Source organism: Phoenix dactylifera, chromosome 7 (genome assembly GCF_051530095.1).
Source record: "Phoenix dactylifera cultivar Ajwa chromosome 7, Ajwa_hap1_PhDact_Kaust_v1.1, whole genome shotgun sequence".
Taxonomy (NCBI): domain Eukaryota; kingdom Viridiplantae; phylum Streptophyta; class Magnoliopsida; order Arecales; family Arecaceae; genus Phoenix; species Phoenix dactylifera.
Window position 1 is genome coordinate 8,930,837 of NC_143196.1, and position 13,439 is coordinate 8,944,275.

The 13,439-nt window shown below is 39.8% G+C and overlaps 1 protein-coding gene and 1 long non-coding RNA gene across 4 annotated transcripts; one reads left to right on the forward strand and one right to left on the reverse strand.

The window, feature by feature from the left end:
- Nucleotides 1-2,586: 2,586 nt before the first annotated feature.
- Nucleotides 2,587-8,417, reverse strand: LOC113463303 (uncharacterized). Its single transcript, XR_003387329.4, has 2 exons — nucleotides 6,722-8,417; nucleotides 2,587-5,162 (listed from the first exon to the last, which is right to left on the reverse strand). It is a non-coding gene; the product is annotated as an uncharacterized LOC113463303 (long non-coding RNA).
- Nucleotides 8,418-8,543: 126 nt separating this feature from the next.
- On the forward strand, nucleotides 8,544-12,674 carry LOC148714141 (uncharacterized). Of its 3 annotated transcripts, none has more exons than XM_089924272.1 (6): nucleotides 8,544-8,852; nucleotides 8,999-9,090; nucleotides 9,237-11,059; nucleotides 11,144-11,277; nucleotides 11,366-11,441; nucleotides 11,534-12,674. In XM_089924272.1, the coding sequence occupies exons 3-6, from the start codon at nucleotides 9,874-9,876 to the stop codon at nucleotides 12,556-12,558; spliced, it is 2,421 nt and encodes an 806-aa protein (XP_089780398.1). In that variant the 5' UTR covers nucleotides 8,544-8,852; nucleotides 8,999-9,090; nucleotides 9,237-9,873; the 3' UTR covers nucleotides 12,559-12,674. The 3 variants fall into 3 exon arrangements, with proteins under 3 accessions (XP_089780398.1, XP_089780399.1, XP_089780397.1); XM_089924273.1 differs by having other exon boundaries at nucleotides 9,017-9,090; XM_089924271.1 differs by having other exon boundaries at nucleotides 8,544-9,090; nucleotides 9,255-11,059.
- The last annotated feature ends 765 nt before the right edge of the window (nucleotides 12,675-13,439 follow it).

The following is a 13,439-nucleotide window of genomic DNA, read 5'->3' on the forward strand; positions in this document are numbered from 1 at the left end:
TTTAGGATTTTCAATAATGTTTTAATTATTATTATTCAAATTAGCTAGTATTTACAAAATTAATCTAATTTACTGTATTAGCCAAGATCAGGTAAACCTCGACTTTATAAATATGGGAATCTTGGCACTTTACTTTTTTTGTTGTGCTTCTTCCTATCCTGCATTGCGACGAGTAATCTAGCTAAAAACTTTGGGATCACTTTCAGGTAAAATCAAAAATAACAAATTTCATAACTTTAAAGCAAGAGACACCTTCCCATGCTATGCTAGGCTCTGGCATTAAAACAAAGATTCCAAGGTATCTAAAAACTTATTTGGTTGCCTGACTTGAGCATGGATCCTTTGCGGTGCACGGTTTGCACTGTACAGTCATGGATGATTATCAAACAAGGCATTCTTGTTTAGTGAAATATTCTTCTTTTTATAGAATTGCACAAACACGAAACAAAAATCTCTCGTATGATAATTTTATCTGAATGTACCACTAGCAATTGCATCGTCTAGGCAAAAGGCAAAGTTCTATAATCTATCGTAGCTTTTCTTTTTTTTATTAAAAAACATTTTTTAAATAAAATTATTATAATGAAATAATAGTCAATAGTAATAATTATACAAGTATCCCTTATCAACATACCATATATACAATAATCCCTTTCAAAAATTATTATAACAAGATCATAAAATTATAATAGCTATTGCAAGAAAAGCTGAACCGATCCGTATCAGCCGGTTCAGCCCAAATTGAGCTGACCTCGTCTCTGATCGGATCAGTTCGTTCTTACAAAATGGTTCTGATTCCTACGGGGTGGGAACTGGGTTGGCTCTGGCCAAAACCGACCAGAACATGATAGAACCAGATAGTTCCATCTGATTTGACTCGGTTCGAACCGGCACCGACCAGTACTGGATGCTGACTAATACGGGTCTCAGTACCGGTTCGGTGAACTTTGAGCTATTGTAGCAATTTCAAAGAAGGTTGGTCATGCTATGTATATTAATAATTAATAAAGAGTGTGTAAATAATTACTGTTAGTTGATCATATCTTATTATAATAAAAATTATATAATAAACACAATAATTATTATCTTTTATTTGCATCATTTTCGAGATCATGCATTTTTCAAAATTCAATTTTTTCATCAATTTTATACCACATAAAAAAATTTCTCTAGTGAGTGAAATGGCATAAATATCTCTAGTGAGTGAAATGGCCTAAAAAAATATCTTTATAATCATTTTACAGCGTGCACCATGTGGCCGTTTACACTGCTAATTACAACCATTCATTTTTATTAATTTTATTTTTCAACGAGTGGTTGTAATTATCAGCATGCACGATAGGAGAGAATTTCTCGTCGAGTGGAGCGGTAAGCTAACCGGGGAGGTGGCAAGATGAAACCCATCGCCGCTCGACAACCTTCTTGTATAACTTGAGAGCAGTTTGAGGACGACCTCTCGAGATCGGAGAAGGACACGTAGAACTGTTGTGCCATGATAAAATGGCTCTTCTGCGGTCCCTAGAAGCAGAAACATAGAATGTCAACTGCTTCATTCCATGTAACTCATGCGAGACTAAAAAAAACCAAAACAAAAACTCAAATGACGCATGATAACGAGCATGACATGAGAAATAAAAGAAGAAAACGAAACACCAAACAAATTAGACGGCCGCCTTGGTTTCAGAGAAATCAATGGGCTCATGTGTGGTCATCAGGTACTTGGAAACTTAGGAAGTAAAAAATTTCTCATTCCCTAATGGTGCAGACACTCTTATGATGCTATTTTGATTAGATGGGACTCATACCATAGTTTTATGGGTGTCTTCAATGACGTTTGATGCTACATGTAAGATGCTATATATGTATTCTAGCGCAACTCTTGTGAATTATACATTAATAATTAATTAATCAACCAAATGAATGTGGTTTTTATATATTTAGTCATTGGCATGCTGTTGATGACATTGCATGAGTTGTGATACATGAAAGTACATAAGTCGTGCATTTTTTTTCATATAAAGAACCCGGATGGCTTGCATTTCTAGCCAAGCTAAATAAGACTGAAGCAATAGCCAAATGATATAAAACATGTTTTCAAATCATAGCAGAATGCACATGATTTATGATGAAAATAACGGGTAAAATGTACAGAAGAAAAGGAGGAAAAGGAATAATGGAAATGATATTTAATTTTCTCTCAAATTGAAATGGCATTTGATTAAACAAGGTATACATATTAATTAAATTTTTTTACTAAAATAATGATTTTCTTACTATAGATGCAGATAATGTCCAACATTTCTAAGGTCTTTAAAAAGCTGCATTTTTTTCTAGGATTTTTATTACTTAACAAGAAAAAATAAAAATAGAAAAACTTTTGGACTTGTTTGTTGAAGAGAGAAAATAGTAGTATATTTATTGAGGTTAATTAGTCTCCACTTATATAGAGACTAATCAACCTCTCTATTTATAGAGGTTGATTAGTCTCTTTCACACCCATCCGGATGAAAAGTTACATCTAAGTATCTTGTTTTTTGTTTACAACTAAATGGAAGAAGAATTAGATCCCAAAGATTAGGGGCTTAATAATCATATAATGAGCTATCTAGAATGACCCAAATCTGTTTAAAAATATCATGTGATGACCCAAAATAATACATCAAAAATACATGGATATTAGAGATGGGTTCAAATTAGCCGTATCTTAGTACTTGATGGCTCACATTGTGGTGGCTCTCGTATTGGTCTAGGTAGTTGTTTTCTCTCTCTTTTCCATCAAGAGAGAGACCAAGGTGACAAAATGACTTGTTCCCTGGCAGAGAGTGATAACAAACATGAGAGCTAGATTAGGTAAACATGTGGATAAGCCATTGGTACCAGATTAGCCAAAAAGGAGACAAAGTAAGGATAATAATAGTAGCGTGGATCCAGATGCCTTGATCTTTAAGGATTTTTACTATTATTACATCATTTGTTTGAAAGAAGATAAGGTAGGATGTAGTCAGGGCTACGAGATATTCTACTATTACTATTATTACTATTATGGATAACTTAAAATCCTACTAGAAAACTAAAACATCGAATTTGAAAAGTAAAGATAACTCATAAATAAAGATGAAGATAAATTGGTTTGATTGATTAGCTATTCAGATTACATGCAATTTTTTATACTATAAGATAAATAATATGGTAACTACCTACTCTCAAAGGTAACATCCCACATCTGACCTCTACCTTTTTGATAGCTCTAGTAATTGGGACCAACTATCCACCACTCACATGGTCATAATGGCCATCCTCTACATAATCTGTTAGATGAATAGCTATGCTCGATCAATGTGGTTCTCTTTTTTAACTTGTCATATCCTTGTTAACCACCATAATTGTCCGCTCAGTCTTGTGGTTGTGTCATCTTTGGTTGGTAATGATTCCCTACTTGGAACTGCCAGTTAGGCTGATTTAACTCCACACTTCAACCTTCCTGATAGCCACGCACTCAATCTAATGATTACTTCACTCGATCTATTAGGTGCTATATTTTTTTTTGATAAAGACTGAATGATATCAAAGTTCAGTCTTGGCCTAAAACCCTTTGATGTTCCTGTTTTTGATACAATTCAAAACCGCCACAAGTATGGTGATCCCCGAGTGCCAAGATATGGTGTAAACAATGCCCTCCACATCCTATCGACAATCGATTAGGAGGATAATGGTATGTACTAAATATTACATCCATATCATATTAGGTATTAGCACTTAAGATGTTTGAAAAGGGCTTCACCTTCTTCAAGCTCATGTGCACTTGGTGTCACGCCCCAAACCCAAAGCGTACCTCAAACTCAGAGCATAATAGACGCCGCATACATGTATAATGGATCATACAAGCATGCAAGACTAAAAATCATATCAAATCAATAATAATTCTAAAAAAATTATTTAATCAAGAATTTATCCAAATGATTCTTAATAGTTCTAAAGTGACATAAGTCAATATAAATTAAATGAAATATTCTAACTAGACTGACTAAAACTCTAATGACTGAAAGTATCTTCAAAAAATTTAGCGTACTCCCCAAGTCCCAAGCAATCATACATCTGAATCTGAAAAACAGAAAAAAAAAAAACATAATAATGTGTAGCCCAGTAAGCAACATAATATCTTAAAATGGGCTCAAATCCACCAGAACTGCAACTCGTTATCTTTGAATCTGAGTGAACTGACTCCTCGTTAACACACTATTGGAGTTGTAGATGCTTTTTGTTTTTCTTTTATTGGTGTGCTAGATAGCTGAATCAGTGTGAGTTTTTAGTTGTTGAGAAGAAAAAGTGGCGGAAACCTCTCCGCCACTTTCACCTATTGTCGGGAAGGCTTTCTTAAGCCTTCCCAACAACATATAAGGCAACAGACAAAAGAATAAAGGGAGCCCGGTTCAAAACCGGATCGACTCGGTGCAAACCGCCCGATTGCATCAAGTTCGAATAGAACCGGTTGGTTCCCGACGATTTCGACCAGCTCGCACCGGCTCCGGCCAGTTCACACATTTTCCGGCCGGTTCGGAACTGGTTCCGGCTGGAACTGAAAATAAACACCAAACCGACCCGATTTCACACCGGGTCAGCTTGGCACTACTCAAACCGGACAGTTCGGCAGACCATTGCTCCGGTGATCTTTAAATCACAGTAGAACAATTTTACCATTTTGCCAAGTCAACATGCCCTAAATAGAAGAAGATTTCCCTATTCCCCACACCCTCGTTTCTTAAATTGGGTTCGGTTGATCATGGAGTTGCCAAATCAGTATTTGGAGGTCTCTGCATGTGCATAACAGGTGTCTCGAAGCATTTTTCATCCATCATCCTGCGAGTCTCCAACTCTCTCCAATAAAGCAAAAAATGGCTGCAAGCGGCTGCCTGTGGACCAGCTGTTATTCTGAGTTTGCCTTGCCATCTGAAAGGACGATATTTTGGTAAAAATTAAGGAAAAATGCAAATATTGGAATCCAGGATAGGAAATGTTTCCCATGCCAATGTAGAGCTCAAGATTGATGGATCATCACAGCCTCTTTTAAAATGAAAATAGAATACATCAAGATCACCACCACCACCAACCCGAAGGAGAACAAAGAAAGAATAAGAAGGGTAGAGAAAAATGGCCTCTGCTACCTGCAAAAACCTTGAACATCAGCAATCCAGTTCGGATCAACTAGTTGCAACCACTTAAGCATGTAGTTGGAAAAAAACTGGGTTTGACAACAATATCGTAATTTGACTGTTTCGTATATAATGTTTGGTTCTACAAAACAAACCCAAGGGTGTAATCAGGTCAGTTTTGTACATGAATGAAAAACCTTTATGCTTATAGTTAGCTGTGACAGAAAACAAAACCAGATGGTTCCAATGTAGACATATACCTCTTATTCTAGAATTTAGAATTTAATGAATTCCACAATATTAATTTATTGACTACATATATATATATATATAGACGGGTAATAGTGGGCAGAAAAACTAAGGTTTGAAAGGGTCTTAAACATTTTCTCTAGAATGCATCAAGAGATTATAACTATAAATATATTCCCCATCACAATATGGGGCAAACTCCTAGCATCACCTGTATGCCAATTTTTCATCTTTCAATCCGCTCATGATCTTTCAAAGTTCCAACTCAAGTTCTGGAGTGTGTGCCAGCTCAATAGATCTGCTATAGTGACTTGGACCTAGGCTTGATGCCAAAGTTTGCCGTCTTGGTACCGAACTCCATACCGGTGCCATGCTAGCACAGTATCGGTACGATACCGTATGATTTTTTTTTTTTAGCGAATTGAGTATCAATATGCCACCCGTACCTAGTATCGGTACACCACCCGTACCGGATACCGGTACTGAATTGGTACGGTACAGTTTGCCCTGTATCGCCTAGTTCAGGCCGGTACAACATACCTTGCTTGATGCTATAGCTTCCTATTTTTGAAACAGTTAAGCTTGCAATCCCACGGGTATAACAAGGACAAATCAAAATCAGAGAATAAAAGAATTTGACAAGACATTACATTTTTGGCTTAAGTTAGCTCAAAATCAAACAAATTGCATATGAGAATTTTACAATAAATTAAACATGTATCTCCAACGATTTTATTGCTGGAAGTTACAACTATAAATGTAATTTACAGCAATACTTATCATCAAAATCCTATTGGCAAAAACAAACACCTATAGTTAAAAGTAAATTTTAAAAGGAAGAAGTTCAACAAACCACATAACAGACCAGGAAGATGCAGATATTCAATGCAAGACCCTTTCTAAGTAATTTACTTTTGCAAAGTAAAACATAAACAGCAAACTCAAATCTCCACCCAATGGATGTACAACAATATGGATCCTAAATCAAGTATTCCCCTCTGAGGATTCTGATTTATTTTCTCAAGCAACTAGCAAGAATTTTAGAAAAATGAGGTTGATCATAAATCAAAAAGATTTGATCAAACTTTAGTAAAGCAAATGCAGTTCTTCTATGAATTTCAACTATAGTTTCAAGATATTCCCTAAGCACGATTTAGTCCACTTTCCCTTATCTAGGCCCTTGTATAATATAGCCACACTCACTACAAGCTTACCTTTTTGTCAGTCATATAAATAAAAGATCCTGACTTTAGGATTTAAAGCAAGTCCTATATATAACTGCACCATCTATATTTTTCAGCGATAGACCTGAGCTCACATACCAGAAGACCTGCTTCTAGCTCCTCGTTCTAATAACAGCATCAACCTTCTTAGATAGAATCCGATTGTAATATTGAAGAAACTGTGAACAAAGGGGTCCTGATATAAAAATGGAATTGTTAAAGGGGTAAAAAAGGGTCTTGACATAAAAACAAACATGCAACACAAAAAGGGTAATAAGAAAGGTTAGTGTCTCAAGACTGGGGAGAGGAGGCTCTGCTTTGCTCATCTATCAGACATTTAGAGTCCGAAATGTTGCAACGATTTGCCTGCAAATCACGGGACCAACCAAGTGAGCCAAGCAATTATATTACAAAAGTGATAAACTTAATAAACTTGCCTTTTCAAAACAACCAACTCAAGAACCATGCTGAAATGGATCAGGAGAATGCAGTTTTCCAGACATGTAATGAAAGGTGAGCAACTGAACCACCCTGACATAGGGTGCATCTGCAGACCCCTTCCAAATATTACAGATAGCCCAATGTAAAGATTGGGAAAATCATCATCCCCTCTAAGGACTTCTTTTTCCTAATAACTAAAAGATGCAAACAATGAGCTTACAGCAGCTTCCATTAAGTGCAGTGTTCATTCCATATTTGGAAGCTCAAATCACATTTCACTGTTCACTCAAAGTAAAAGAAACATCAGATGAGCAGTTGTATTGACTGGACTACCAGGTATTTAAATTAAACACAATCAAACATAACAGTCGAATAGAAATCAGAAATTAGAGAGGGGAGAATACGTAAAGTGAAGAACCAGCACTGCAAAAGAAAGGTCATATGCAATCTTGAGGGAGAGATTATTGGCTTGGGAGTGCAAGGGGCAACTATTCCTAATACCACCTTATCCAAGCACTATCATGAAAGGGTAGGACCAACCTTCACTTACTAATCATCCCTATAACAAGCAATAGCAATGATAATACCACTAGCATCGATCAAAATAGTGCTGTCTATAAGTTGGAGTTCTTCACTTAATCTTGCACCTTGATGACTGAAAATAAATGATTGACAGGAAATGCAAACATTGGAAAGGTTTTAAACATATATTGAAAAAACGTTAAAGAACAAGAGAAAAGGGATCAAACATATATCAAAATCATAATCCTCAAACATCAAACCAAGAGAGAGAGTAGAAGAAATCAAAAGCACTAAGCAAGCAACCAAGATGACAATTTCTGAGAATGATGTAAAAAATGGCATTAAATAAAAAAGTAATAACAAAGAGAAAAAAGAACAAAACAGTAATAAGGTTAGAAAATAAGCCACCAGCTGCTAGCTCAGCTGGTTGGTGGGTCTCAGGTTCAATCCTGATGGTCATGACCAAGGAAAGCCGTACCGGTCCGTACCGGCCGGTACGGGCCGGTACGAACCGGTCCGGTGCTTGACCGGTACCGGAGAGCGATGAAAACCGGTATATCCGGTTTTCATCTGTGTACCGGCCGGTACGGACCCCGTACCGGCCGGTACGGGACTCGTACCGGTGCGAACCGGCCGGTTCGCACCGGTACGGGTGGTTTTTTTTTTTTTTTTTACGAAACCACAGCTTCGCGCTGTGGTTTCAAAAACCACGCGCGCGCGTGGTTTCAAAAACCACGCGCCGCGCGTGGTTTTAGGGAGAAGTGGCCCACGGGGCCACTTCTTTCAATTTTTTTTTTTTTTTTCGGGGAACCACAGCGAGGCGTTGTGGTTCCCAAAACCACCGCGGCGCGTGGTTTCAAAAACCACGCGCCGCGCGTGGTTTTGTGAAGGAAGTGGCCAACCGGCCACTTCTTTCAATGAAAAAAAAAAAATAAAAAATTGCTGTGGCCGACAGGCCACAGCTTTCTCCCTTTTTTTAATAGGAAAAGGAGTGGCCGGAGGCCACTCCTTCCCATTAAAAACCAAGAAGCGGCCGACCGGCCACTTCTTTCCGTACGAATTTAACATTACTAAGCTGGGATTTTCTGTTAATCTGGGATTAACTTAAGCCTCTCGTTCGGTTATAAAAACCGAACGAGGCTCACTTCTTTCCCAAACAATTTGAGGTTGAGACTTGAGAGGTTCTAGTTAAGGTGCGGAGACGGAAAGATTTGAGAGATAGCGAGGAGGAGGTCCTGCCCAAAAAATCCAGCGGAGACTATTTAAGGTGCGGTTTTTTTATCCTATATTATTTCATTAATTTTGTTAATAATTTATTTAAAAAAAATAGTTTATAAATTACTTAAATAATAAGATAATGCAAAAATTTACTTTATTAGCTTAATTTTTTGATAAGTTGTCCTTTTATGATAGAAATGGGTTCTATTTAAGGTGCGGAGACGGAAAGATTTGAGAGATAGCGAGGAGGAGGTCCTGCCCAAAAAATCCAGCGGAGACTATTTAAGGTGCGGTTTTTTTATCCTATATTATTTCATTAATTTTGTTAATAATTTATTTAAAAAAAATAATTTATAAATTACTTAAATAATAAGATAATGCAAAAATTTACTTTATTAGCTTAATTTTTTGATAAGTTGTCCTTTTATGATAGAAATGGGTTCTATTTAAGGTGCGGAGACGGAAAGATTTGAGAGATAGCGAGGAGGAGGTCCTGCCCAAAAAATCCAGCGGAGACTATTTAAGGTGCGGTTTTTTTATCCTATATTATTTCATTAATTTTGTTAATAATTTATTTAAAAAAAATAGTTTATAAATTACACCAGTTTCAATGCAAGTTTTGCGACAAGGTTTTCAAGGGAGGAGGGGTAACCAGGTTGAAGCAACACTTAGCCGGAAATTCCGGTGAGGTTGCTACGTGCCGAAATTGTCCTAACGAGATTCGTGTGCTGATGAGGCAGAATCTTGCTGAGGCCAAAGAAGCGAAGGAGGTGGCTTCCAAGAAGAGGGCGGAGGTCGATCGCCAAGCGGCAGAGCCACCTTCCTATCACTCTAGGGAGCCAGAGGAGGTCGAGGATCTAGATGAGGAGGAGGCAGATATTCAGGCGGCCATGCATGCAAGCCTGGATGATCAGTGGCAGTAGGAGGAGGTGGCCAGGCATAGAGCTCGATTTGGGCCCTCTGCATACGAGTCGGGCGGCGGTTCTCGAAGCACTAGACAAGATCCAGAGTTCTTGAGGACAACTTCAGTAAGGGAGGGCGTCGGCAAAGAACGTGGCCGGATTGCATCTATGCTGGGCGGTTTTGGTAGCCGAAAGAAGTCATCTAGAGGAGTTGCAGAAGGAGCGACAATTCATGATGTAGATCCGCATGCTCTCCCCAGTAGAGATTCAAGGCAGCAGAGGGTAGACACAATGTGGATGAAGGATAAGAAGAAAACTATGTGGCGAGCTATTGGATCCTGGTTTCACTTCAGCCACATCCCAGCGAATGTGGCAGACAATACATACTACAGGTCTGCCATTGCCGCCATACAAGCTGTCGGTCCCGGTGTAGCTCCTCCAGGCCCGAAGGATATATACGGTGAGCTTCTTGACAACAATAAGGAGGAGCTGGAGAATTGGATTGACTCCTACAAGAGCAAGTGGCCCATATATGGACTAACCATCATGTGCGATGGTTGGACCGGTCCGACCAGGCGGAGCATCATCAACTTCCTGACATACTGTGATGCTAAGACCTTCTTCCACAAGTCGATTGATGCTTCGGCTTCTGTGCACAACACCTCGTACATGCTGAAACTTATGGAGGATGTGATTGATCTGGTAGGAGAGGAGAATGTCGTGCAGGTCGTCACTGATAATGGGCCGCAATATAAGGCTGCCGGGCAAGTCTTGATGGAGCGGCGGCCACATATTTTCTGGACCCCATGTGCTGCACATTGTATCGATCTTATGTTGATGGACATTGGAAAGATCCGTAGGGTGCAACAAACGGTGGAGACAGCCCAACGCATTACGAGGTATATTTATAACCATAACTGGGTTCTTTCATTGATGAGAAAGTATGCAGGGGGAGAGATTCTGAGACCAGGAGTCACACGGTTTGCTACCAACTTCATCGCACTTGATAGCATACTCGAGAAGAGAGGAGCCTTACGTCAGATGTTTGCCAGTCCGGAGTGGTATGATAGTAGATATTCTTATGCCGGCTCTGAAGGGAGCAAGATAGAAGACTTGGTGACGAGACAACCATTCTGGCAGCGGGCTACTACAATAGTCAAGGCTATCAAACCATTATATGAAGTGCTGCGGGCCGTAGATAGCGAGATCTACCCCCAGATGGGATTTTTGTATCACATGATGGTCAAGGCAAAGGATCAGATTATGGAGGCAGATCCAGCACATGGCCGGTCATACATCAACATCATTGAGCAAAGGTGGGGAGCGCAAATGGGTACGGAATTACATCTAGCAGGTAAACTAAGATATAATTATAGTGACAATTATAGTGATGGATATAATTATATAATTATGCTAAGATAGTCTCGTATATGTGCAGCATACTACCTAAACCCCCGGTTTCAGTACAGCATAGATGGAATTGGTATGGATGAAACACTTCTGGATGCTTTGCGTAATGTGATTTACAAGATGGAGGCAGATCCAGAAAAAGCGGCCCTATGTCTTGAAGAGGTAATTATGATTTAGTAATTACTAGCATGTGTAAGTATATCAGCATCTTCAATTATTAACATGGTTTTCTTATGCTTATTTTTCACAGAGCAAATTATTTAGAGAGGGCAGCTACAGTTTTGGCCAACGAGCGGCTGTCGTCAGCAAACACAATATGAATCCAGGTACGTGACACATCAGCAAAACATTCACCTGGTGTTACTTAGTTACTATTATGGAACTATCATATATGTAATCTTCATAAATATTTTTGCAGCTGAATGGTGGGTGCATTTTGGCGGATCCGCGAGAAATCTAAAGCGGATAGCTATCCGGATCCTCTCCCAAACAGTCTCCTCTAGTGGATGTGAGCGCAATTGGTCCACCTTCGCCCTTATCCACAGCAAACAAAGAAACCGTTTGACGCAAAAGCGCCTCAACGACCTTGTTTATGTGCATTACAATTTGCGGTTGAGGCTAAAGTGCATCCAGGAGGAAGTGGAGCTCAAGTATACAGATCCGATTTACGGGTCCTTCACCGCTGATGACGATGATCCACTACTCGGCTGGCTTGTAGGCCAGCAGCAGGAGCCCGAGCTTGACGAGCCAGGATCGCCTCCACGACCAGCTACCTTCATAGCCACCGAAGCTGGGGTCGATCCAGAGCAATGGGCTGAGCGCAATATTCCACGCACTCCCAGAGCTGATCAGCCGCAGGCACAGGGGAGCCAGACAGAGAGGGCCAGGAAAGGAAAACAAAGAATCCCAATGGAGAGTGTCGAGGAAGAGACTTGGACTAGTAGCGATGAAGGTTCTGGTGGTGATGGATCTTCTAGCCATGGAGGGAGCGGAGGACAGTATGGTACTCATGAGACACAGCCGGAGGGTGGTCTTTATTTCACCGGTGAGTCCCAATTTATGGGTGCTACACAGGATACGGACCACGGTCGACCACCTGATAGAGATCGTGAGGATATTATTGGATATAGAAGACGGGCTCCTCGAGGTCGTTCAGGAAGACAGGATACGACTGCAGATCCGAGGACATACGGATACGGATTCTATTATCCACAGCCTCAGCCTGACGAATACGGATATGGTGCATTGGATTTTGCTTCCGCCATATTTGGATGGGCCCCTACACAATCAGAGGACACCTCTCAGAGCCAGAGCGTGAGCGAGAGATCCGACAGTTCTTATAACCTGGCGCGTGTTCCTTCTGATTGGGTTGATTTGCCTCCTCCTGATTATACTTATGATCCAGATATCTACGAGAGCCATCGGCACTCGTCCCGATTTTAGATATCCTAGAGTACTTTAAATGTATGTAAATGATTGTATCTTAATTCGAAGATATTTTATGTGTATGATTTTATCATTTCGAACGGGAGGAAAACGTAACATGCAATCATGCATCATATATGTTTCAAATTTCAACCCTAAATTTAAATATGAAAATATCAAAAATCATGAAAAAAGTAATAAAAAAACATCAATTTTCATTTAATTTAAGATCCAACAGAGACAACATTTAAAAAAAAAAAAAAGTCTGACTCGTGGAGCCCGGCCGGTACCGTACCGGTCCGGACCGGTACCGTACCGGTCCGGACCGGTACGGTACCGGTGCGGACCGGTACCGTACCGGTCCGGCCGGCGACCGGTACGCCGGACCGGACCGGTACCGCGGACCTTGGTCATGACTAACCACTGTATTCTCAAAATAAAATAAAATAAAATAAAATAAAAAATGAAGGGAGGTGGGGCAGGTTTGCCCGATTACTAGACTGTTGCAACATCAGAGTGGAGGGACTCAGGATTCCCAATTGTCAAACTGTGTGCATAATCTATGAAAGTTGCAATGGTTGCCAGTGGTGCACCAGGGCATCCAATTACTGTGCAACAACTACAAGAGTATGGCCACCTACAGTTTCCTCTCTCTAAAACGAGTATTGGGAGAAAGTGCATTCATGAAAATTCAGTGCTTGAAGCATAAAAGCTTCAGCCGGAAAATCATCCCTGCCTCCATCGAAATGTTAGAATAAGGAAACAAGAACGAAGATTAATGGCATGGTTAACTATATCAAACTTCTGGTGACATAAACACCATCCAAGTAATCCACTCTTGGGATGAAGGTCCATGTGCCTCAATGGCTGGCTCTTCTCTGGCAAGAACTTCATTGGTG